A 27272-nucleotide genomic window follows, 5' to 3' on the forward strand; every position below is an offset into this window, starting at 1 on the left:
TCAGTGTTTCATCAATGATGTGCTGCCAGAAATACAAAACCTTTGGCTAGCTCAAAATCATAGAATTGTAGATTTGGAAGGGGCCACAAGTTCAGCCCCCTGCAATGCAGTCATTTCACTGGTAACTGATGGAAATCCTTTTTAAAACATCATTGCATTTTAAAAACAGCAACAATAAGTTGATTATTCAAACCATAAGGAATGGGATCCAGACATAAAAAATAAACCACATTGTTTATATTGCTGCTGTTCATAAATGAAGACATGGTGCCAGATTTCAGTCAGTCAGTTCTGAATTTCTTGGGTTTCTGGATTGTTGTGGAATTGCCTAAACAATCATTGTGCGAGCAATTTTGGCCTGAATTTTTATGTTCCCCTCCGGCATGAGGAGCATATTTTAAACATGTCCTCTTGCTTATAAGCCTCAAGTCTTTTAATAATGGCAACTAACTAGGAAGTGTTAATAAGTGAAGATACTGTAACTAGTGTCATGGGGAAGACTGTTCTCTTGGATAGAAGGATCTCTGATTTTCCCAATTTTGTGTTGTGCAGCTGCTGCTGCTGCTGATAACAGGTTAAATGTATGAGGTGGCATTTGTGTACTGTAGGTCATGCCTCATACATTGGGCTTTACTTGTAGGGCTCTTTCCTGACATGTTGGTTACTACTGCTGTAGAAACTATGATAAGTTGATTTGTTGGAGCAGTATGAGATTATTTCACCTCTCTGTTGTCAGGAGGTTTTTGTCAGACATCACACCTTATTTGTGGAAATCTCTCCTCCATGTTCATCAGTTTAGCTAGCGTCCTGCTTCATTCTCAGTTTGTGTTTCTACAAATCTTGCTACTCAGTCATTCTCACTTGATTTGGCAGCAAGTTTAGATAGATCTGTTAACAAATTCAAAACAAGAGTCTCCCTTGCTCCAGCAAAAATCTTGCAGTACAATACATAACGTTGTAAAAAATTCTACTGCAGTGCCTTCTAGATGTACCAACACTTCTCTGTTCTGAGATGGCATATTTTACAGTCTTCTAATGCTAAAAAGGCCTAATGCAGAATGCTTCATGTTGACGCATGGAAGTAATTTCCCCCAATATGTGTTATATAGTTAAAATCAAGTGACTGTAGTGAATCAGTCCCACTAACCTCTGGCAGGCTTCTCCCACAGTAATTTTGGTGACTACTAATGGCACCAGCTCTTTGGGTTTTGTGGGTCCATGTCAAGCGAGTGCATTTTATTCTCATAAAAATGCAGCACTTCTTTACATAACTTGAAATAATATTGAAAACAGCTGTGAGAATATGGGCTTTATTGACATAAACATGCAGCTTCAGCACTCATATATGCTGCCAGGGTTCTTGAAGGCAACTCCAGCAGGGATCTTCAGAACAAATGAAATTCAATTTTCACCTTTCCAAAATCTATTTTTTTATTATTATAAAAAACCCACAATTGCTTATAAAAGATTTGGAAATGTTCACCTTTTGTCGCAGTTAGAGGAGTATCCAAAGTACCTTGTTTCTGAAAACCAGTTACTAAGAAAATTGTAGCTTCTAACTTGCCTCGCTCCTGACCATTGCACAACTATTTGTGGTGCATAGCATGAGCTCCAGAAATAACTCAGTAGTTTAGTATAATTGGCATTTCACTGTTCCTCTTGGCAGGCCATGTCATAATTTCTGAGGAGTCATCGTAAACCACCTTCTCTTCATGATGACAAAAGTATATCATCGGCCAGAGTAAATATGGGTGCTTCATTACAACATGTGTGCTGCTAGAAAATGTTCTGCATGTTGTATTTCTGAGTGTGCCACTAATATAATAGGAATAGGTCCATCAAATATCTGTGTTGCACACACACTAACTGGATTTTTTTTTCTAGAAAGCTGGACTATCCCCCCTGTGCTTTCAGATACCTAAGAGCCCCGTTGAAGCAGATCGACGGCTCTTTTAATAGAGCCTCCTATTTCTCACAATGGTCAACTAGATATCTCTAGTAAACCCATTGCTGGATCCATGAAGAGCTTGTGTTTCACAGTTTAAACCATAAATCTATTTTTGGTCCATTCTGTCAAAGGCTGTCATGAACTCCATGAAGCTACTTGGGTTCCTTGGCATATTTGCCAATTAAATGACTAAATAAGAAGCCTTTTGCCTAAAGCCTGCCTGTTCTTTTGAGACGATATTTCTTCAGCCATAGTGTTAGAAACTCAGATATATAAGTTAATCACCAAATGGCAACTTAAACCTAGGTTATAGTCACCATAATGGAATGTTTAGGGAAGCTTTTAATGTTTGATGTTTTACCGTGTTTTTAATATTCTGGTGGGAGCCTCCCAGAGTGGCTGGGGAAACCCAGCCAGATGGGCAGGGTGTGTGTGTGTGTGTGTGTGTGTGTGTGTACAAATTTCCAGTGAAATTTGTTGTTCTTTATTTCATTTTTATACCATTTTATATTTTAAAGAACAAATCTGAAAGTGGTTTACAACACATTAAAACATCACAGAATATAATCAGGAATAAAACAAATTCGAGTTTCAAGGGAAATATTTCAGATCCTTCTCTAAGTGACATTTTACTTTCCTCAGTCGCCAACCTGGCATTATGTGATCTCTGCGTGGTCGCAATTGGACCCACGCCAGTCGCAAATTGTGCCTTCTGTCTGGCTAATTTCTAATGCTGAATTCAGCCCAATATTTGAGCTTATTCAGAAAGAAGCTTGAACACGATTTTTGAAACCATGTTTAACAGATTTAGTAGCTTGTAATTTTGGAAGGCATTTTAAATGACACACACACCCTCCTTAAATTTTGGAGCTGTAGCATTTCCCAACCTGGTTCTTTCTGACCTTCTAATCAGTTTTCTAAGATTACGTATTGTGCCCAAGTTTTAGTTTCTCTGTAAATCCTTTTTTTAAAAGTTAAAACAATTAGCATCATTTGCACATGCAGATTGTTGTATCGAAACCATCGAAACCATTTGACAACTGGCATTCATATGACATGAAACAGAGAATTTGCCTTTGTATGTGCTCTACCCTTTGTATCATCCCTGACGTTGATTTTAATATGGGAATAGATGAGATTCCCTGTTGTGCTAGGACAGGTTGGTTCCTTAGACATCTTTTGCTGCTTGTATCTGCAAATCAACCAGACGGTGACTAATATTGAGGGAGATTCTTAGAACGAGGGGTCATTGTTTGAAGAGCAAGCATGTGTAATACTATTTTGTTAGTCACCGTTCTCGCAGCACTGTCAGCCTAAATTACCATCAACCCCGTATTGCCCTTCCTTCCCTTGCTTTTAGCTTTGCGATGTCAGTCGAGATGTTTGCGTTAGGCAAGTAGGCCAAAGTAGATTACTGTACTTCATTGTTCAAAAACTGCTCTAATAAGTAGATTAGGTTCCCATAATGAAGGATTGTTCTGGCTGCTGTCTTAGTGTAGCCTGGGTGATAGGCAAAAGAACACCCTTCTAAAAGCCATTTAGCACTCTAGTGATAGGAAGGTTCAAAGCAGTTGAGGAGACTAGTCTGGAAAAGGCCTTTAGAGATCAATACCAACTATGAGGTATCCTATTTCGTCTACTACCCAGTGTGCTGCTTAGTAATATATCATTGCTGCTCACCAGCCTTTAATTAGGGAAGAGGGGAATGGAAATAACCTTTTTAAAATAAAAAAATAAAAAATGAAACAGTTGGGATCCAAAAGTATGTAGCCTGAAGAGGGGTGGTTAACTTAACAGGCCACTGTGTTCTCGCTTGCTTTTTATTTTTAGCTTGCAGCCTTTATGAAAACCTTTCAAGCCAAATTGGTCATTTCTGCTACGGTTCTGCTAAGTCTCTGTGTCAGACTTTGTAAAGTGGGAGGGGGGCTTTGTGACCGCCACACAGGGCCATAGCTAGGGGGGATGAGGTGGGCGCCCCACCAGGGGCACAGGCGATGGGGTGGGCGCAAAATCGGCTAAAAATATGTCCGTAAATATAAATATTGATTAATGCCTCATAGGAAATGGTTTTAAATAGAGGGTAAATTGAATGGGTGGAAGGGGGGCGGGTTGGAGGAGAGGCAGAAAGAAGAGCTAATTTGTCCGTGGCTGGGGGGGTGCAATCTGGAAAGTTCTGCCAGGGGCACAAGGTCACATAGCTATGGCTCTGCCTCCACATGTGTGTTTGGATGCAAACCTCTAAATATTTACTCCATCGGTTGACCTGACTTCTTAATTTCTAGGTTCTTATGAAGGGTTACAATTGTGTCTGCCCAAAAGAATGAGACTTGTATTGCTTTATTTATTTATTTATTTAATCAAGTTTCATTGTGATGGTAAGCAAGCTTTCCAGGCTTCACAGAACTCTTTTAAAAAAACACAAACATTTCCCTAAAACTCTTCAGATAGGAAGAGTTGTATTAAAAAAAAAAAAAGCTTTCATTTCTCACATTTGGGCATGTGTTGTCTGATTGTGATTTTATGTGAGATTAGTTGCTTCTAACGACAAGAGATGCAAAAGTCAAAGGACAAACTCTTTAATTACTGTACTTAATATACTGTTTTGTATAAATGCTACAAAGGAGAATCGTTCCAAAGGGGTTATTGGGTTGTTTTTATTTTGATTATATATTTTGTGGTTTTATATTTTGATTTTGTTCTGTGAACCGCCCTGAGACCTCCGGCCATAGGACAATATATTAATTAATTAAATAAGTAAGTAAGTAAGTAAGTAAGTAAGTAAGTAAGTAAATAAATAAATGCACAAGTCCATTCACTGGGGTTCTGCCTCTAAACTAATTTCATTTCACTTTTAATTTGTAAACCTCCTTTCTATATTACCATACACAAGGCAGTTTACAAGAAAGTAACAACAAAATAGGCGTTGCTGGATTCCCTCCCCCACCCCCTTTGACACGGCTGTTTGCACCATACACAACCCTTCTGCATGCATGGCTGTGGGAAGATTTATCTGCAGTGTTCGGATTGGCAATATTTCATCAAATCTTTTCCCTTTTACTGACTTGTTTCTTAGTGGTTTGTAACTTAAAATCAGAGTGCTTGAGAGCTAAAGACTAATATACCGTATTTTTCCATCTATAAGACGCCCCATGTATAAGACGCCCTCTATTTTTGCGGCAACAACCAATCACCAGTCCACCCTTGGCACTATCCGTGTATAAGACGCCCCCTAATTTTTGACATTATTTTTAAGGGAAAAAACCTAGTCTTATACATGGAAAAATATGGTACTTCTCCAGCTCTGACTCCATGAATTACTTGTTCACTTGAGTAACAGCTTGCTAATTTCCATGTAGAAGCTTCCTTTTGCAATGAGCTGAGGGTGCTTATCAGTATCCCAGTTAACAGTTTCAAATATAGCCAAGGCAATGAACATGGAAATTACCTTTGTAGACTTTCTTCCAAGTCTCTTGGGGCTACATGAATATTAAAATGCCTGAATTGAAATTAGTGTTTGTTAAGAACAATTTAATTCCACCCAATTTCCCCCTCATTAAATTAACCTAGTGTGTTCCACATCTGCATTGTTTGCATGCTATCATTCAGGGAAACTGTCTCAAATGTCACCTAGTGACTTCAGTGGAACTGACTTCCAACGTATTTGGAAGGATAATGACAAAAGGTGGGGAGCCTTTTGGGTCTATGAACCAGATATTTTTCAGGCCCTGGCCCCACAGTCCAAACCTGACAGGTGAGTGAAGCTTGCCCACCCATCAATTATCTAGTGTCACAATGATATAAGATAACTGGGTGCTTTGAAGTCCCAATGTCAGGACTTCAAAGCACTGCTCAGGGATTTCAAGGAGCCCTGCATGTTGCTTTAAAGCTCCTGAGGCTTTTTCCCAGGCATCGGTTATGTGAGCGAGTTCCATTGCAAGGAACTCTCCTGCATAGGCAATCTTCACAGAGGGGAATATGCTGTGGGCTTTGTAGGCTTGCAGAGTACTTTATGGTCATCAACAGTCTTGGGAGTCCAAGGCCTCTTCAACATCAGAAATCTATGTCCTTGGGGATTCTGTTTTCATCAGTAAATGGAGAACCAGAGTTCTTATGTCCCTCAAAAACCTGGCAGGAACTGATCTTTCAGAGTGGGCTTCTGGATTTCCCAATTGTTGGTCAAATTAGGGAAGTGAAAAAGAATCAATTTAAAATGAACTTCTGGGAAACCTTTCAAGAGCAATTTGCTGAAATCATGAGGTATAGTAAGTAGCAGGAGAAAACAGAAGCATTGCATTTTGGTTGACATGTTCAAAGCAACTGTAGGCAAAGGAACACTGACAGGGTTGTCTACTTTTGACAGGAGGAAGGAGAGAATAAGCAAATTTGTTCTAACTGGTTTGGTGTGATGTTTTGAATTGACAAACCATAGTTAAAGCCGTCTGTCTGCCTTGATAAATTTGCTGTCCCAAGGACATTAGAAGTGCAGAAAGAATAGTGCTTTAAGAAGTTCAAACCATGGTTTGCATTCTAAGCTACAGCTAGTGCAAAGCACGGTCTAGTACAGTGTTTGAATTAAATTTAAGAAACCACTGGCCTCTTCCATCATCTTAATATCCTGTTCAATTATAAGGTTGCAGTTTGAAGAGCACATAAGCTACTTAAGAATAAGAACAGCAGATGTGAAATTTGAAAGCTTCAGTCACCTTAAAAACCCTGACACCCATTCATCTGCTCTTTTCCTCTTGATTCCAGTTTGGTGCAGAATTTCGAAGGTTTTCCCTGGATCGTTTCAAACCAGGGAAATTTGAAGACTTCTACAAACTGATTCTTCACATCCACCACATATCCAACATGGAGGTGATGATTGGTTATGCCGATATACATGGAGATCTTCTTCCTATTAATAATGACGACAACTTCTTCAAGGCTGTTACAAGTGCAAACCCGCTACTTAGGATTTTTATACAAAAGCAAGGTAAGATTAAATGATCACCCATCTGCTGAAAACATAAACTCCTCATTTTTTCTTACTGATTTCTAGACTTTGAAAACCCCTGTGGAGAGTAGAATCCTGTTTGTATTGGCTCCTCGACCTGGATATTTGAGTGGGGTGGGTAAGTTGTTGTTGTTAGGGAAATAGCAGAAATATATCGCAACGAGGCACAAAAGACTGCAGTGCATCAGCATATTTTAATAGCATGCACTCAAAATAATTTGCATATTCCTTTCATTAATATGACAAACAGCAAGCTGTTGTTAGAGATGCTGCTTGTGTATTACAGTTTGGAAATTCCTTCCTTTATATGTAGAAAATGTAAGTTGGCCCTTAAGAAATCTGAAATAATGGCTGAAGATCAAAGAAGGTTGGATGCCCAGCCAACGAGATTTGTTTTGCTTCTTTCACTGTGCATCAGCTCATGAGAGATGGGGGTGGGAATTCAAGCCTGCCAGTACTCCAACTTCTCCCTGCAGCCATAATATTTGGGAGCAAAATGTATTCTAGGACTTTTATTTTTAACAGGTGTCTCTTTTCTACCAGAGGAAAGAACCATATATGGAAGCTCTGTTTCGCCCTCTTCTGCATTAGCAGTCCCTACTAAGCATGGTTTGATTGCCTAATATATCTGTTCTTAAAATTTATTAAGTAACAGGGCAGTCATATATATATATATATATATATATATACTGAGAAATAAAGTGCACCGAGTTCAATAGGCCATACTGCCAGCAGTGACGTTAACATATGAGAGTGCTGGGGGTGAAATAGTTAAACAGGTTACCCAATCAGAACCCAGGGGGGTGGAGTCAGAGGGACTATAAAACCAGCTCTGGGAGGGGCGAAGAGGGGGCGTTCGTTGGGAGTTGGGTGGTTGGTTGGAGTGGGAGTGAATTGGGATAGAGTCTGTGGGTAGGTTGAGTTAGTGTAGCGAAATAAGCTGAGTCAGGAACAGTTAGGAGCTAGGAAGACAAGTAAATATCTGAGAGGTGGTTTAGTGAGTGAGAGCAGGTAGCGGAAGTTATAGGTCTGGATAGGCACCCCATGATTGTAATGGACTGAGATCGTTTATGAAAGCACACGCTTGTTGAACTGCAATAAATAAATAGAAGTTTATGTTCTGATTTAACCCTGACTGGACTCAGTATTTTACCAGGTAGGGCCTGGGTGGTGGAAGCGAGAAATAAAGTGGTGGCACAGGGATCAATAGACGGTGAAACGCCTGGGGACCTTGTGTGATCGCCACACCAGCCATATAGGATTGCAGCTTAAAGCATGTTAGCCATTCGAAACGGGATTGCCGAAGCATATTTAAGCTGCTGTGTTCCAAAGCTTGCTTAAGAAGCGAGTGACTTTGAAACAGAGCCAAAGGCAGGCAGCCTTGAAATAACTAATGTAGTAAGAAAAATGAAGCAGCACAATGGAGAATAAACTCTTAAAACAGAATAGAGTAGAAATAGCAGGAATAACAAACAAGACAAATCACTCTGGGGAGCTTCTCACAAATGCTCAGATGTTGCAAGACTGGCATTGTGTAGCGTGGGGCCTGACAGGCCTCATAAGGGCTGCTGCTGCTGCTGCTGCTGCTGTTGCTGCTGCTGCTGCCCAGCAAGGACTGGGGTGTTTGGGGAGAAGTTTCATTGGAAGTTTTTGCTGTTGTTACTGATGTTAACTTTTTGTATCTTTATGTGGAAATTGTTCAGTTTGGTTATGTAGTTTTTAATGTGTTTTGTTTATTTTTATGACTACTTTGCTATATTTGTAATTATGTAAATCTTTTCATACGGGACGCGGATGGCGCTGTGGGTTAAACCACAGAGCCTAGGACTTGCCAATCAGAAGGTCGGCGGTTTGAATTCCTGTGACGGGGTGAGCTCCTGTTGCTCGGTCCCTGTTCTTGCCAACCTAGCGGTTCGAAAGCACGTCAAAGTGCAAGTAGATAAATAGGTACCGCTCCGGTGGGAAGGTAAACGGCATTTCCGTGCACTGCTCTGGTTCGCCAGAAGTGACTTAGTCATGCCGGCCACATGACCCGGAAGCTGTACACCGGCTTCCTCAGCCAGTAAAGCGAGATGAGCACCGCAACCCCAGAGTCGGCCACGACTGAACCTAATGGTCAGGGTTCCCTTTTCCTTTACCTTTAAATCTTTTCATATTGTAAGCCACCGTGAGCCTTGTTTTAACTGTGGAAAGGCAGCATACAAATAAAATGATGATGATGATGTCAATCTTTACTCATACAGATTGGTTTTGATGTAGGGTAGTCAGACTTTTTGCAACTGGAGTGTGCAAAAGTTTGTATTGGTCCAAAACCATTGCAGTTTTATTATATGATGATACATGGGGTGCTGGATTGGGTACCATTTTCCTGGATTCTGTACCTTAGTCACAAATGATTAATACAGGTATGTGTCTGTGTTGGCAAATGGGCCAGTAGCTTTGAATTTATAAGCAAACCTTGAATCAGAAGGAATTGTATCTAATTTTCCTATGTCAGCACAAGTTCAAATTTACCTGTGTGTGTTGTGTATCAATTCTCCTTTGTAAATAAAATAAAATAAAATAAAATAAAGTAAAATAAAATAAAATAATAAAACAAAATAAAATAAAATAAAAGGGGTTGTTACATCTTAAATAGGGGACTGGCAAGTTTAGAACCAGATGACCAATGACCCCATTTTTTAAAAAAAAATGCAGAAAGGGAGTGGTTGGAGAAAGTAACTTCATTGTTGTAGAGCCCAGAGTATAAACACTCCTGGGTTTGATAATCATGTTTTGGAGGAGGCAGAATGTTATACTTAAAAATAATCCATTGCCAATATTAAATCTGCTTAGTTGGGGGAAAATAAAATGTATCTTCCTCTGTTCCACTTTCCTATTCCCTTACAAGCCATTATAATATTACAGCTGCAGTGTCCCAACATTACAGCTTCAAATACAGAACCTATTAAACTTTGGCGTTTGGGGTGTGTGTGTGTGTGTGTGTGTGTGTGTGTGTGTGTGTGTGTTGAAGGGCAGGTACTTTGCACAGGCCTGCAATAGGCAGTTTGCTCTTTGTGTCTGGGGCTAGAGGACTCCAGGACCGCACAGCAAGTGGGTGTTTCTCTGCAATGCACATCACCACCTTGTCGTCGTCGTTTTTGGCACTCTGGTTGAACAGGTTGTGGCTAGATTGCCATCTTGGACTAGTATCCCTCTCTCTTAAACATCAAGGGCACAGCTGTTCTGCTCTAGGCTTCTTTCTGCTAAGCATGCTGAGCCATCAGTGCTGCTAATCAAAAGGGAAGCATTTTTAGTTTTGTTTTGTTTTTCTCCCACAGGTGGAGAAGCAAATATAATGTGACACTTGCGCCTGGGTTTAGATCCCTCTTGAGCTGGTTTGGGTGGCCTTGGACCCATCCTATACTCTTAAGTCTTTGTCCCCTCTCTTTCCCCCTGCAAAATGGGAATGATGTTTTGCCTCACTGTGATAGTAAAGAATGAAATGTAAAAATCAGCCATGAGCCTTGGGAATAAGAGCAGGAGGCGTGCAAATAATACAGGGAATAAGTGAGCCATCCTCCTTTGGCCTCTGCTAAGGGTAGAAAAAACCTGGGTCTTTGCTTCTGATTTGCTTCTACCTAGGCAGGCTGTGATGCAGGTCATTCCTCTTTTTCTAGATTATCACAAGGAGATTTTTCAGTGACGATAGGGAGGCTCTGTCAGATCACCGGCTGGTAGGCAGACAAGTGCAAGCTAAGAAGTTTGATCGCTGAAATGCGCAGCACCCATCATCTACCTTCCAAGGCCAATGTACAAAAACCGCTCCACTTGTTTCAGATGCTTCTCCTTCCCTTCCTTTTTCCTTCTCTCCTCCATCCACCCTTTGTTGCCAGCTTGTTGTTGTTGTTTAGTCGTGTCCGACTCTTCGTGACCCCATGGACCAGAGCACGCCAGACACTCCTGTCTTCCACTGCCTCCCACAGTTTGGTCAAACTCGTGTTTATCTAGTTTATCCCAAACACAATCAACAGTCTTTCAGCGCAATGAGCGCTTAAACAGTCCTAAATTGATGCAAATACTAGAATCTCTGCATAAGCTGCTTAAAGTAAGTTTTATACTACATTGGGTGCTGCAAGCTGTTTTTCACATCCCCTTTCTTAACCCATTTATGGATTTCTTGACCTGTCACAGCTTGGAATAGTTCCTAGATGGATCCTGTCCCGGGTACCGGCCAGGCCAAGATAACTTTGCTCTTTAGGCAAAGCCACAGCAGATGGCTTCAGGCTACTAATGGTAACTAATGATTACCCGCAAACAAAGAGCAATGTTTTAAGTGCAAACTGATACTTCTTGTGTTCAACCTATGGTGTTATGGATGAGGGATGTTTTCTGGCAGCATCTTCTGCTGGTACCTTTTTTAAAAAAGAGAGGACTGCAGTACCAAACTGAGCAAAGGAAGTATTTCTATGAAAATGTTTTCCCCAGGCCTTTCCATGCTCACTGTAGGATACAAGCTGGGTGTGTACTCTCTGGCTGTTCTCACACTTGTCAGCTCATCAGAGGAGAGCGTGGGGTGAGGAACCCGACATGTTTGCGCTGCTGGGATTGGCAGTGTTGAAAGAATGTTTCCTGTTCCTGTTGTTCAGATCAGTCTGAAAGTGTCCTTAGATGTCCAGTGGGAGCCAGTTTTGAATCTGGAAGAAGTAAAGCCCTTGGTAGTGTGGGGGCTGCATTATTGACATGCCATACAAAGTGGATATCCACAGTGTGCTGGGAGAATCCAGAAGTACTGTATTGGTCAGGCAACCTGGGTGTGGGTATTTAAATATAGATATAGACACACACTCATATACATGCACACACATACAGAGAGAGGGTGATTCAGTAATGTGTTCTGGCAACCAGCACACCAGTTTACTGTCGGTTTCATTAGCTTCTCCTAGTTGTCTATTTCAAGCATTGATAATAGTGTACAGGTGCTTTGTTTTTCACAGTAGCCTGGAGGAGAAATCTGGATGACCAATTTTAAGGGAATGCTTGCATAATTGAACACCAAACAGTCAATAAAAGGCAAGCGCTAATTCTGTTGACTTAATTTTCCTCAGCTGAAATAGATATTTCCCAATTGCTTTTCGGAGAAGTGGTTTTAAGACTAGGCCATCAGCTAATATCCTTGTTCTCTAGACAAGACTGTTTGGGATGTTTTGCTCTTGTAACTCTGTAATTTAATATCAGTTGGATCAAAAACTTTTCCTATAGAGAGAGGTGTCTGCTGCATGAGAAATTTATGACCTCATAATTGGGATAGCAATGTGGGAAACTTTTCTTCTTCTGAAGGCACATGTCTTTACTTCCTGATCTATGTTAAACTAAAAGAAAGATTGATAATTGAATGCACAAATCTTGCTGCTTATTCCTTCTAGCTGAGATCCCAAAAGCACATGCCCAGTAGAGGCTTCAGGTACACTTTTCTTAATAGCAGTTGCTTGACAACTTCCCATCTCAAAAAACCCCCAAACAAACACAAATAGGATGGTATTGCAGAGGTCTTCCACAAAGGTCTTCCTTATGTTGCATAGGTCAAGAGAAGAAAGTGAGATGTCCCCTTGAATATGTATGAGACCTTGTTCCTCTTCTTTGATCCTGGCTTCTCTGTGTTATGAAACCTGAGATTTCTATAATGTATAATTTTTCTGGTCACCTTGGTATGCTAATTACAAAGCAAGCCTGGATCTAGACTTGGCAGCTGTTAATAAAACACCTTCCCAGTGCAGGGAGGCAAGATCACTTGTTTGTGAGGTTACACCCACCCCCTCCAGCTGTGTGCTGTGTAAAAAGGCAATTGAAAGGAAGCTGTCCGTAGGGAACTGTCATATCACATGGAAGGGTTACCAAGCCCACCTTTGTGTACTGTTCTCTCCAATGTCTAACACAGGGTTTTCCAATTTTAGGTGTCTCTCTGGCTGTTTTTGAACTACAGTTCCCATCATCCCTGATTGCTGGTCCTGCTACCTAGGGATGGTGGGAGTTGTAGTCCAAAAACAGCTGGAGACCCAAGTTCAGGAAGCCCTGCTTTAACAACACCTGACCCAGACATTGTGCAGGTGAAAACTCTTTCTGGCATGGTGGTATAGTTTTTGGGAAAGCTTTATCTGCTTAATCTTGTGTATTAGTTATAAAAAAGGAAGTGGTGACCAGCCTAGTTCTACAGCAACCTTACAAGCAGATAATTACAAACATCACAGCCACTTCTGGGCTGCCCTGTGTGCTCTTTGTTCTGCATGTTTGAATCCGAATTATGTAGTATTCATGGCCAACAAGATTATTCAGCATCATGAGATTTGCCAGAGCTGAACTGACCAAGATGGATGCCTTTTATGGGCAGCACAGTTAACGGTGATAAAAAGAGAAATTGTAAATCCAGACAATTGTCCCTTTTAAGATCTGGCAACACAGAATATTGTACATGTTGTTGCTCTTTTTCTCTTTTAGCATATATACTTCGGGCTGTCATCTTAATTAAGGCAATAGTTTAAACAATTGGTAAAGGTAAAGGACCCCTGACAGTTAAGTCCAGTCGCAAACAACTCTGGGGTTGCGGCGCTCATCTCACTTTACTGGCCAAGGGAGCTGGAGTACAGCTTCCGGGTCATGTGGTCAGCATGACTAAGCCACTTCTGGCGAACCAGAGCAGCGCACGGAAACGCCGTTTACCTTCCTGCTGGAGTGGTACCTATTTATCTACTTGCACTTTTTGGTGTGCTTTCGAACTGCTAGGTTGGCAGGAGCTGGGACTGAGCAACGGGAGCTCACCCCGTTGCAGGGAGTCAAACCGCCGTCCTTCTGATCGGCAAGCCCTATGCTCTGTGGTTTAGACCATAGCGCCACCTGCATCCCAATTGAGCCACTCTTAATTGACAACCTCATTGAGACCAGGAAGCTTCTACTTAGGGGAGTGTATTTCTTTGAAGGTTATCAGTGTCTTACAGCAGGAGTGGTTGCCCCACGCGCAGAATTGCTGGGGTGCAAAATCTCAACACTGAGTGCTGCCTCAATACAGCTTTCACTGGGCTCCATTGGAAACAGCTTCTTCATGCAAACCAGGAAGTGACACCTCCAGACTTTGGAACTTCTTTTCTGATCTTTGTGGCCATGAACTCCTGGGTGACACAGGACACAGATGCCATTAGGCAGTTTAATGTGCATGCATATTCCATCCGTTTCCCTCCCTCCCCCCCACCAAGCCCTGCACGGCCCCAGGCACTGGCAAACCACGCAATGCCACTGCCGTCATCCCCCAGCCACCAGTTTTGAAGGAAAAAATCCTTGCATATGTTGAAATACCATGTGCCTCTGTAGTTTGCAAAGTAGCAATGGGAATAATTCAGCCAGCCAGCCTCATGAACAAAAGATTGAAGCTATAATTACTTATATTTAATTCATTGAGGTTGCTTCCTCATAGCTGCTCCTGTGAGATATGGGAACACGTTTGATCAGTCTCCCCCCTAGTTCATACCACACCCTTGGACTGCCAGCTTGAGCCAGCACAACCCCAAACATCTGGCAAAGCACTAGGTTAGGAAAAGTTTTTTGTGTTATGTGCTGCTGCTGCGGGAATTATCTGCAGAAGTAGTCATGCAGTGCCTTTGGTGTTTTCTTTAAAACAAAAACAAAAAAAACCCTCCCTGCTAAAATTAGAAACTTAACACAGGAAATGTAGTAAATACTTTTGAATTAACCACCCGCTAACGCTATCCTTGGAATAAATGGTGCAGACAACATGTGGAGATAGTCTTTTCATCATGATGCTAGCAAATGCTTAATGACTGGAGTGCATGTAGGGTTCCTAGTTGAGGTTTTGCCACTGCTTTCATCTAGACCAGGCCTTGCCTCTTTCAATAGCTGCATATGGAGTAGGATGCAGTCCACCACCCCCATCCCCAACTGTCTCTTCTGACATTGCCTTCCAGCATGCGAGCCCCTTCCTGTGCTGCTCAGTAATGTTTGAAGTCTGAGGCTATGTGGGAGAAGCCCAGGACATGCCTTCTTCTTCTCATGCTGCTGTGGTGAGCAGCATGGTCTCTTCCCAGGTGACAGGAGTTTCTGGCATAACCAAGTACTGCTAGAAAGACGCCGGAAAGTCTATAGATGCCAAGAAAAAAAGGGGGGAAATGTGGAGGACTACTTATAAAAAATATATTTTTCTGTTGGTTTTTCCTTGGCTTTCACATCTGTGAGCAAGTCGTACACCTTCAAAGGTACAACAATCACTATTTCACCTTGTGGTAATGTATTGCATCACTTGCCACTAAGGATTTTCACATTTAAAATTTTCAAAACAATTCAGAAACTCCCCACCCCACCCTGATAGCGGTACCTCTGAAGGACCAATATTGCCACAGGGTTGTTTGCAAAAAACACTTTCTTTAAAGGGCTGTCTAGGGTCTCACTCCTTTACAACCAAGCGTCTTGGTGGTGGTTTTTTCTGTATATTGGCTCTCTGAGATTCTAAGGACACAAACTTCTATCAAAGCTAATGCACAAGTATAAATGGAATGCAACAGCCTTGCTTGGCTTCAGCTGCACTTTCAAATGGCAGTCATGAATTATTTTTCTGCCTCTGAATGACCAAGATTTATTATTCAGGAATTTCATTTTCCATGCTTAAAATACAGGACGTTATTGACTGGAGAAATACAAAAAAGCCACCACACACTTGTTTAAAACCCCAGCGTTGAAAACATTTCTCTCTGTGTATGCCTATATTCCCCCCTCCTCCTTTCATGCTGATCTGTAAAGCTTTTCTCAAAACTTGCTTTGCAGATTCTTCAGTTCAATAACTTAGCGGAATGAAACAACAACAGTTGTGTGTTAGAGAAATATGAGATTGGAGACACATGTTAAGAATTTTACAGAATTCCTATAAAATGGAGGGTGGGGAGTTTTCAAAATGCAGAATATGGTGGTGAACTCTCCCAGGCTGCACTTGCTTCTGAAGCCCCATCTTCTCCCCACACCTCACCCCACCAACATTGCTTTTCTCTCCTTGAACTTAGATTTAAAAGTAATCGCTACTAAAGGAAAGGCTGGAGGGGGAAGGGTTTGACATCCCCTACCTAGAGCTGAGCCAAAAACCTTTTGCCTCTCAAAAACCTTCAATGCTGTTTTGTGGGTTGCGAAATGTTTTGCCAAATATTCTTATGGGGTGAGGAGAAAGATATTAAATTTTCCAATTGTTTTTCCTCAGAAAGCTCTTTTCTGAGAAAGTTTGGCTGATTCCGCATTAAACAAAACTATAAGATTCCTATGAGTTCGAACGGATGAAGGGAAGGGAGCAGTAGGCTATCAAAGAGGAAGAAGTAGGGGCCAACCCCTCTGCTTCCTTCAATGATGATAATAAAATAATATTAGAATGTGATTCACAGATGTAACCAAAATGCATGGGTGGTGAAAGAGGGGTGGACATTTCACCAAATATTCTTTAGGGAAGGATTGAAAATCTCCACAAAATTCTTGTTGTTTTGCGGGGGATGGGGGATTCTCAGTTTAGTCAGAAAAGTATTTCCTGAGAGATTTGGGCTCAGGCCTACCTTTTCTTCATGTTGTACTTCAAACTTCCTGCCCCCACCCAATAGGAATCTAGCATATTCTGTTTTCTAATAATTGACCATGCCATTGTTATATCTAGTTGGCTTTTTTAAAATATTGTTTCTCCCAGCTCAGGTGATTTTGGCTGGTTCACAATGTAACTTAGGCATGTGGGATGGGAGCTGCTGCTTTTCTCAAAGCAGGCTTCAGTAAGCAGATGAAGAGGCCACAGACACCATATTGAGGACTTTCATAAGAGGGTCTACCACTCTGGAATGCTTAGAATCTATTTAGATTTCTAGTGCTTTAGTTAACTGGAAGCTTTTGCAATGCCAGGTGAGCGTCATGTGATGGTGGAAATAGGATCCATCCCTTCCCTTGACTTGTATATTTTCTTTGCCATAGAAGAAAATACATTATTTTAAGAACCGCTACTTTGCTTTGTTTCAAATAGAGGGAAAATGAACCATTGAACAAATCAAAGGGCTCAAGTTTAGCTCTATTGGGTATGATAAGCCCACAATGTACACACGGATTACATTCCGGAATTGCACCTAAAGCCAAAATCGCATATAGTCAAAACACATTGGGCTCAATAGCAGGTGGGTTTGCCCCAAGTTGTTTTTTTTCCAGAGCCCTGTCCCTTTTAAATTTTTTGCCACGTACGTAATGCTGAATGCAAAAAAGTTAAATGTGCATAAGTTGTGTGCTTACTGTAGTGGATCCAAGTTGCTAAATACTGATCCATAGTGTTTCCAATCCTCCGTCAACATGGGATGCAAACCCAGAAGAAACTTCTTGGATTTCCTGGTTCTGGTGCGTTTGACTCTCTTAATTTCCAGGGTAGATGAAACTTTGCAGCCATGTGTGTTTGCTTCAGTTGTTAGGCAACATGGTGTGCAGTGTGTTTGCACTTTTGTTGGCTAGGGAGCCCGTGATCCTGCAGATGTCCTTGGAATCCAAGCTCAAATCTTCTCCAACCAACATGGCCAGTGGTTTTGGATGATGGGATTTGCAACATCTGCAGGGGGACAGTTCCTCACCCCAGGCACACCGAAAATTGCATGGAGACATCCTTCACCCTCCACAGTTCACTTTGGCAGTGCTTAAGAAAAATGTTTTATCTGGAATATCTTATCAGTCTCTAAGTCTCACACTCTCCACAAAAGGATAGTTATTGCAAGGCTTAAGCCAGCATTTCATAATTGGCAGGCTGTTGTTGCTATTAGCCTGCTGACTCAGGCTAGCCACTCTAGCTGAATTATCTCATGGAGGGAACGGGATGTTTGGAAGGGCTGGGACAGTGATGGAGCAACTTGTTGCATTGTCCTTTTGTTGCTGGTGGCGTGGGCTAAGCAGGCCCATTGCTGTGATTTTTTTGTTTTCTCTCAGATTTCTGTGCCGGCCTGCAATCTTCCCACCACTCACTGCGAGGGAGAAAGCAACCCTTGCTTTTGGTGTGTTGGCAAAACTGTTCCTTGAATTATGGCCATGGGAATTGCTGAAGGGGGCCTGCAGGAAATAACTAGTGCCTTTTTGCCAATGGGTTATTTTTGGTGGCTTCAATTACAGCCCTCTTTCCTCCTGCCTCCTCTGGCAACCACACGGGTGTCATGTAAATAAATGGATGGCGCTGACTTGCGACAGCAAAGCCACCAAGGAGCTCGATGAGCCGAGTCTGGAGAGAAGAGGACACATTTGCAGCAGCGTGCTTTCCATCCCTCCTCTTCTTCCTCCTCCTGTCTTCTTTTCCTCAGCCCCTTGTAAGATCTTAAGTGCTTTCCTCGTAATGTAAATATCCTTGGTCAGACATATTTTGACTTCAGAGTTGCGACGGGAAGTTTTGCTTGGAATATTCCACCTAGGAGGCGGAAGAGGGATTAGGCTTTTAAATGCTGCCTCAGAGGGAAACTATGAACATGGTTAAGTGCTGAATTTGCATTGTGTTGCACCCTTAATAGTCTCGTATCTTGTACTAACAACAGTAGTTAAAATTACAGCCATTTCTGAGCACCGTGAAGGCGGCGGGGAGAGCTTTTGCATCCTTTTTAACAGCGTGTGCTGTAAGAAACAACCTTCCCCCTTCTTGCCCAATAAGGCTCGGCACTTATATACATGAGTTTTGTGAATGGCAAAGTCTTCAGAAGTCAGGCACTGTTTGAGAAGCATCCAGGAGTGACTAATGCTCCTTAATCCAATTTATAACAGATTTTCTCTCTTTGAAAAGCAAGACACTTTTTTCTGTTTTCATCTCTTACCAGTAAGGAGAAGACATGGGGAGGTCTGTGACAACTGCTGCTATTTTTCAGATAACTTGTCAGTTTCTTCTAGTGCTCTATTCCGTATATTATTATTCTGTTTTATATATCCAAGGGGCTGTGCATTGCCTCCCTCCCACCCTGTTCTATCTGAACAACAACCTTGTGAGGTACAATAGACTGAGAGACGGTGACTGGGCCAAGGCCAGCCAGTGAGCTTCATGGCTGATCAGGGATTTGAACCCTGATTTTCCAACCAAGAGTCCAACACTCCAACCACCACACTACACTGGGTCATAGCACAGATTTAGGCTATTGTTTTGCTTAGGTTCTTGTCCTACCATGAACTCCCCCTTACACAGACATGCCCCAGTCACTGTGTATTATATAAAGATGGCTCCTTTACTCTCTTTTTCTCCCTCACCCACTTTTCCCTTCTGCTGCTTTCCAAATTGGCTTTCTGTCAGATAAGCGCTGTGCACGGAGTCATGGTTTCACACAACTTTCTCTTTTCTCATTAGGTTCTTGCAGTAAGAAGTTTTATGTTATAATTTTGATGCATATATAAATAGAACCACCTAGGTTAAGGAGGCTCAGAACAAAAGCGTCTCATCCTTTTATTTTCATTACATCATCATCCTGTTTCTTGGCGTCTAACGGCTCCCATACCTGGGGTAACTAGCCTAAGCTTTTTAACCCAGGTACTGCCCAGGACATGTGAGCTAATTTGGCCATCTGTCAGCTGCATGACTTGGGTACTTTCTACATTTCTCCCTATACGCCCCTCCCCCTCCCCAGCAGTATCTGAGCAACAGTTACATACCTTTGATTTTTTAAATATTTGTTGAGGGCAGCTCACAAAATATAAGATTTTACCTGAGAGGTACACAGGTCGGTCTCACACTGGAGAGAAGCATTCTCTGTCCATATACCAATCATTTCTCTTTTAAATTAGCCCATAATTTAATTTGCTGCCTTGTCACTCTTTCCCCCTGTATCCTACATTCTTTAGTGTTCTAATACTCTGAATCTGAACCTTTTGTTCCCTTATTCCAGGCCTTAACTGAGGGATAGAGTAGGATATGATGATAATTTACTACAGTGCACTGTAGAGCTTCCTATTACGTTTTGAGTCTAAAGTAGGTGGTGATTACAAATGCAGTAGACTTTTTGTGAACCTACTTACCCCTCCACTCTCCATTTATTTCATGATAATAAGTAACACTGGCAATGTGGACAGCCAGTGTGATGTAGCAGGTTGAAGTTAGACTGGGGAGAGAGGCAGGTTCAAATCCCTGTTCAGGAGACACACCGGGACCCCATCTGCACTATGCATTTAAAGCAGTATCATACCACTTCAAACAGCCTTGGCTTTTCTCAAAAGAGCCCTGTGAACTGAAGTTTTTGTAAAGGTGCTGGTAGCTGTTAGGGAACCCTGGCTCCCCTCACAGAACAGCAGTTCCCAGAATTCCCTGGGAAAGAGGGATTGATTGTTAAATCAGTTTGGGAGCTAGTCAGCCTGCACAAGGACTTCTGCTTGTGCAACAGGGCTTTCCCTCCTCCTTCTTCTTCCCCTGCATGCACCCCAGATCTGCTCCAGAGGGTTGTGGGGGAAGCCCAGAGCAGATATTGCCAGGTTGGGGCAGCAGGGGGAGGAGAGGAAGGGGAAGATTTGTCATGTAAGTGCACTGACATGGTTGGATATTACCCTTCATTAGTCCAAATTAGATGAGGATGAGGATTTATTTGATACCCCACCCATCTGTCTGGGTGGCCCCGGCTATTCTGGACAGCTTCCAACACATATAAAAACATAATAAAACATCAAAAGCTTCCCAACACAGAGCTGTCTTCTAAACGTTGTGTAGTTCTTTATCTCCTTGACATCTGATGGGAGGGCGTTCCGCAAGTAGGGTGCCACTGCCAAAAAGGCCCTCTGCCTGGTTCCCTGTAACCTCATTTCTCACAGTGAGGGAACTGCCAGAAGGCCCTTGGAGCTAGACCTCAGTGTTCGGGCTGAACAATGGAGGTGGAGATGCTCCTTCAGCTATACAGAGCTGAGGCTATTTAGGGCTTTAAAGCTCAGCACCAACACTTTGAATTGTGCCCAGAAACGTACCACAAGCCAGTGTAGATCCTTTAGGACCAGTGTTATACAGTCCCTGCATCTGCCCCCAGTCACCAGTCTAGCTGTCACAATCTGGATTAATTGTAGTTTCCAAGTCATCTTCAAAGGTAGCCACACATAGCTACCAATCCTTAGTTCTGAACTCAACGAATCACTTTCCACAACCTGGAAAAATCCCCACTTTGCCTAGAAGCGTGTATTGAAAGAATGGGAAAATCCAGTTTTACTGCTCTGTAGGTATGCTGCTGCTAATGGCACAATTTTCTCTGCTACCTGGCAGATTGAGGAGTGAACCTACCTGGCTGGGAGTTCCCTGTGACACCAGACTCCACACCCTGCCTGCCTCTTCCTCTTGAGCCTATGCTAGCTGCATTGACATAACTCCCCTCATTTGTGTATGGGCCTTTCTCAAGCAGATGTCTGCCCAGAGGCCACTGCCAAAATCCAAACATAAAGCTTCTGTGGGGGAATTTATTTTCCTGCCTGTACTGCATGCGGTGTGTCGGCAGCGTTCATCATACCAAGCTCTGAATTGCTGCGCAGGGAGGGAGGGTAACAAAACAACTGTCGTCAGCAGTCCCTGCACTAGTAAATTACACATTCCATTTCCCTCTTCCCACGCAATCCACACTGGCCTTTCAGAGCACGGCTACATGCACTTGACGCTGTTGGGTGGCTGGAATCTTCTTCCTGAAATCCTTGTGTCTTCCTCTGTAGATTGACAACGGCCAGCAGTCAGTGGATCAACTACTGCTCACACCTCGCTTGCAAAACCATGGGCATACACACACACACACACACTGCAAACTTAATCTTGCTTCCCATTTTCTTTTGAGTGTGCCTCTCCTAGTGCTTTCTGGCAAGTTGCTGTGTGTTTTTACTATAGTTTTATTGGTGAGCCAGCCCTGAAGGGTTTTCTTAAAAAACCATGGCCCTGCTTATGATGATAAAACACGCCATCCTTTTCCTCCTGAGCCGCAGTCACTTTTAAGCAGCGCTCAAATGCCATGATGACAATGTGAGTCCTCGTTAAAGTGCCTCTGGCTTTTATAACCGACAGATTGGCAGAGCAGGTTGAATCTTAAGCAGCTTGCCTTTTATTCTTCTGGGTAGATACCGTATTTTCGCCCTATAGGACACACCGGCCCATAGGACGCACCTAGTTTTTTTTTGGGGGGGGGGAAATAAAGAGAAAAATATTTATTTCCCCCCCCCCAGCTGCGGGGGAAGCCCGAGCTTTTAAAAACGCACCTACTGTAGTTTTTAGAGGAGAAAAGGATATCTGCCCGAAGCGCAGGGCGCTCTGCTTCAGCGCGCCCCGCGCTCCGCTTCAGCGCGCCCCGCGCTCCGCTTCAGCGCGCCCTGCGCTCCGGGCAGCAGGCTGCTATCCGCAGCCTAGGGAGCCCTGCGGGAACTCCCACGGGCTCCCCAGGCTGGCTGATAGCTTCCTGAAGCCTGGAGAGCGAGAGGGGTCGGTGCGCACCGACCCCTCTCGCTCTTCAAGCTTCAGTGAAAGCCTGCATTCGCCCCATAGGACGCACACAGATTTCCCCTTCATTTTTGGAGGGGGAAAAGTGTGTCCTATAGGGCGAAAAATACAGTAATTTGTAGTTTTGCATTGCCCCGTGTTAAAGGGAGTCCGGTGTAGGCCATGGGATAAAAAGTATTGGAGCTGAATGGTAGGAGTGGGATGGGGCATGCCTCTAGCTCTCGGCCAGTGTTCGAAATTTGCCAGGGGCCATGTGCATTCTGCACCTGGCTATCGGCCACTTGTGGCCATGTGAAGATGCCCAGGCACCAGTATGGTGCCTGACATCTCCACCATTGGGAGGTGCATGCCTGGGGATCCTTGATGGCAACTAGGCATTTTATTTTGGTGACTGTAATCCTGGTTTAAGGAGCCATTTGCTGCCTTGCTTATGTATCTGAGTTTCTAGCACTGCTCTTGACTTAATCTTTACCGCAGAGTGAGTGTGAGGATAAAGTAGATTTGTAAAGCACTATAATCTGGCAGAGCTGTTGCCTAAAAAGGGGGCGCTTGAATGGGCTTTCAGTCTACTGTTTGTGTGCATGCTTTTTTAAAAGGCTAGAGTCTGATGAAGTATTTTGGAGTTCATTGTGTTTGTGATTGCTCTTTTATTTTCTTTAAAGTTTCTGGCTGGTGCATGCATTTATATGTGCTGTAGATCACATTTTGATCAGCCACACCTGTATCAATAGGTCTGGCACCTGAGGAGTGTACAGCAGAATTTCTTGTAATTGCCTGGACTGTTTAGCCAGCTTTGAATAAACCTGGAAGCTCTTCTACAAAATGGTGGGTCCCTTGGAACCAGCTCCAGTTAAAAGTTTGCATTGGAGATGAATCCTTGGAGTTCTGGCTTGAGGAGACATCTCTTTTTTTAACTTGTTTTTTTCCTGAAAGACAACAGTATATGTCATCTCTTCCTTTCAAAGCAGCCAAATGTGTTTGACATGAGTTGTGTCTTTTTTTCTTCTCATTTTGTGGGGAGGAACTGTTAGGAACAGATAGGAACATGGCCTCTTCAGTTTTGAAGCAAATAATTTCATTTGATAAACTACGTACAATGGTTTAAAGTAAATGCATGCTTAAGCCAGCTGTGTAAGAGTGTTAGCAAGACTGGCAGCTAGCCATGAACTCCTCCACTCCCTTTAAGCTATCAAAAGGCCCTGATTTGAAAAGAGTTCATTTGTCTCATCTCATATCTCTAGTTTAAGAGCACATAATACACTATTCAGCCTAATTTACCTTACTCCTTCCACATTCATGTTGTACATAATCATCATCAGTATGCAGGGCTGTATCACTAACATCCACTAGGTATTTAAGTTTGAACATGTTTCACATCTGACCTTTAGAAGAGTATATTCTGTGTTCTTTTAGATATTTATGACGGGGTAAACAAATGAAAATATGCAAGGGCCATATAACTGTAGCTATTGTGCTTAAATTATTGTTTCAAGATTGTGGATTTACAGTCGTTCCAAAACCAAATGACTAAATAAACAACTAAAGCCAAATATATTTTGAAAACTCGAAAGGATTTTGAAAAGTTTCGCTAAGGAGCTTGATTCTGGGCCTTCATGCTTACATTTGGCAGTTACTTCATACAGGCTTGCTAGGAGCAATTTCAAATGCCCAGAAAAGACACTTGGTGCAGACCCCATTTTAAATGAATATAGGGAAGTGGGTCATTGAATGAGTCCCCATGAATTCCTGCATTTGCACAATCACCACATCCTAACACCTTGTTGCAGTGAAGAACACGAGGTTCATTAAACATGCCATCTCTCCTGTGCAGCGTTAGAAATTGGCCAGGCGCTGGGTGCATTTTGCGACTGGCATGGGTCCAATTGTGACCACAGAGAGAGCTCTGAATGCCAGGTTGGCAGCTGGGGAAAGCAAAACGTCACTTGGAGAAGGATTCGGAATATTTTCCTTGAAGTTGGAATTTCTTCTGGATTGTTTATTTGATGTCTTAATGGGTTGCAAACCGCTTTGAGATGTGTTCTTTAAAATATAAAGTGGTATAGAAATGAAATAAACAACACCAAATTTCATTTAAAAATGGCACCTAGTTATACAGTGGTACCTCTGATTACGTACTTAATTCGTTCCGGAGGTCTGTTTTTAACCTGAAACTGTTCTTAACCTGAAGCACCACTTTAGCTAATGGGGCCTCCTGCTGCTGCCACACTGCCGGAGCACGATTTCTATTCTCATCCTGAAGCAAAGTTCTTAACCCGAGTAACTATTTCTGGGTTAGCGGAGTCTGTAACCTGAAGTGTATGTAACCTGAAGCGTATGTAACCCGAGGTACCACTGTAGTCCACTGTGGTTTAACATAGGTTTAAGTTGCAATTTGGTGATTAGCTTATATATCTGAGTTTCTAACAGATGCTCCTATGGTCTTAAGATAAAGGTAAAGGTACCCCTGCCCGTACGGGCCAGTCTTGACAGACTCTGGGGTTGTGCGCCCATCTCACTTAAGAGGCCAGGGGCCAGCGCTGTCCGGAGACACTTCCGGGTCACGTGGCCAGCGTGACATCGCTGCTCTGGCCAGAGCCAGAGCCAGAGCCAGAGCCGCACACGGAAACGCCGTTTACCTTCCCGCTGGTAAGCAGTCCCTATTTATCTACTTGCACCCGGAGGTGCTTTCGAACTGCTAGGTTGGCAGGCGCTGGGACCGAGCAGCGGGAGCGCACCCCGCCGCAGGGATTCGAACCGCCGACCTTTCGATCGGCAAGCCCTAGGCGCTGAGGCTTTAACCCACAGCGCCACCTGCGTCTTAAGATAGTATAGCTCAAATTAAGGCTGTGCATATGCCTCTTCAAAATACCCAAAGCCTCTCTGAATGTGAGCATCATTCTCATCTGCTGCAGACCTCACAAAGTGAATTTGTGTCCCCACCTCACTGAATTTCTACCATGAATAGTAGACAGGGATTCCACCTTCCTTGTGCTTCAGTATAATGTAAACAATATAATGCAGGGCTCCCGGTATCAACCAGCAGGCAACAGAACCAACAGATCATTCTGCATGGGTTCCTTTGTCAAGATAAAGGATGAAAGGCTATCTCAAAAAGCAGACTTTATGGATGTCTTTCTAAATATATCATTACTGGCAACTTATCCCAGCTCCGCTGGGGTTACAACCCAGAACTGCATTCCACTAGCAATGTAAGTAATTCAACCCAGGTTTGAACAGAATTGTTTTGATTTTAGCCTTGGGTTCAGCTGTGCATGCATATTCCTTGTGGTGAAGGCAATGGCCTGTGTCTAAATAGGAATATAGTGATGGCAAGCGGCTTGTATCAAGCTCCTCGTTTTTGTAAAATGTCGGAAGATGGTTAATAATAGTTCCTGAAACTTTTTCAAACTGCGTTAAATCTAGTTCTCTCAGCTCAAATGCTTTGGGTGAGGTTTCTCAAACTTTTTATTGTAGCAAGCATCGCTAAATGAAGAGAAACAGAGAAACTGTGCAAGATTTTTATTTTTATAAAAATAAGGGCACTTTTTAAAAAAGGGGAACAAGTGATAAACTTCATTAAACTGAAATAACAAACTATGATATGAGTAAATAGATACAAATCTGCTTCTTGCAATGTTCTAACTTTATGGGAACAAAAGGGGGGGTATTGGTTTCAATTTTAAAGGATAGCCTTGTGCTGTAAAACTGTTCCTTCCTTCTTTTCTTGCATTCTCTTCTGCTCATTTTCTGGCTTTTCTTTAGTTTTGTGGATTGGCTTCTCTCTCTCTCTCCTGTTTATCTTGCCTTTTCATGGCTGCGCTTTCTTGGACCAGAGCTCTCCCCAGCAAGAGAAGTTATAAGCATCAGTGCCTGGCAGAGGGTTTTGCTGGCTGGTTCTCTGAAGGATTACAAAGCCAGGAGTCAGTTACTTTTGTGACAGGCCTGGAGTCTTTATTTGTTCAAATCTGCCATCAAAATGCACGGGTTAATGAATGTCTGCTAGGTTCTTTATCCCCCAGGTAAAGCACATTCCTTTAAGAACAACTACGGTGATCAGGAACAGGGAATGTGTGTCTGCTTGCTGTTTTTCTGTTAATAAAAAGCACATCTGTTTTTCAGATCTTGCTCACGGGGGTTACATGGACCTCTTCAGAATCCCAAATCTTATCTCCAGCATTGCACAACTAAATCCATGCTAGTATTTTGCTTTTAAGGCTGTCTCTAGGTTTGATGTGTTTTCTGCTCATATGTGTGTTGCATTCAAGCAAAATCCCAAAATTTAGCTCTGTACAAATCCCTAGAGAGACCTACAGCCAAACCCCCTTGACTTACATACTTCACCGTGTACTAGATCATGCCCCATTGGAGAAATTTTGCAGAAATGGAACTCTCCTAAATAATATATCTCTGATTGGTTTAAGACCAGTGCAAAATCTAAACGCGACAAACCATCTTCAGAGGTGTCCTGTCATTTGCGCAACCACAGTTAGAGGAAAACTTTATACAGTGGTGCCCCGCAAGACGAACGCCTCGCAAGACGGGAAACCCGCTAGACGAAAGGGTTTTCCGTTTTGGAGGCGCTTCGCAAAACGAATTTCCCTATGGGCTTGCTTCGCAAGACGAAAATGTCTTGCGAGTTCCTGCGGGGTTTTTTCCCTTCCCCCCCCCTTTTCCTAAGCCGTTAAGTCGCTTATCAGCTGATCTGCTGATAAGCCGCTTAACAGCTGATCGCTAAAAGCCGCTAAACCGCTAATAGCGCTAATCCGCTAAGCTGTCAATGGGCTTGCTTCGCAAGATGAAAAAACCGCTATACGAAGAGCCTCACGGAACGGATTAATTTCATCTTGCGAGGCACCACTGTATACGGTATTGGCCCGAATATA

General features: G+C 42.8%; 1 protein-coding gene across 1 annotated transcript in view; it reads left to right on the forward strand.

The window, feature by feature from the left end:
• Positions 1 to 27272, forward strand: part of PARD6G (par-6 family cell polarity regulator gamma) — a 71375-nt gene that overhangs the window by 15530 nt on the left and 28573 nt on the right. The window contains exon 2 of the mRNA XM_079983804.1: positions 6701 to 6923. Within this exon, the coding sequence (XP_079839930.1) occupies positions 6701 to 6923 (223 nt within the window). The remainder of the gene's footprint in view (positions 1 to 6700; positions 6924 to 27272) is intronic.

The sequence above is a fragment of the Podarcis cretensis genome (assembly GCF_951804945.1).
Source record: "Podarcis cretensis genome assembly, chromosome: 7".
NCBI classification, from domain to species: domain Eukaryota; kingdom Metazoa; phylum Chordata; class Lepidosauria; order Squamata; family Lacertidae; genus Podarcis; species Podarcis cretensis.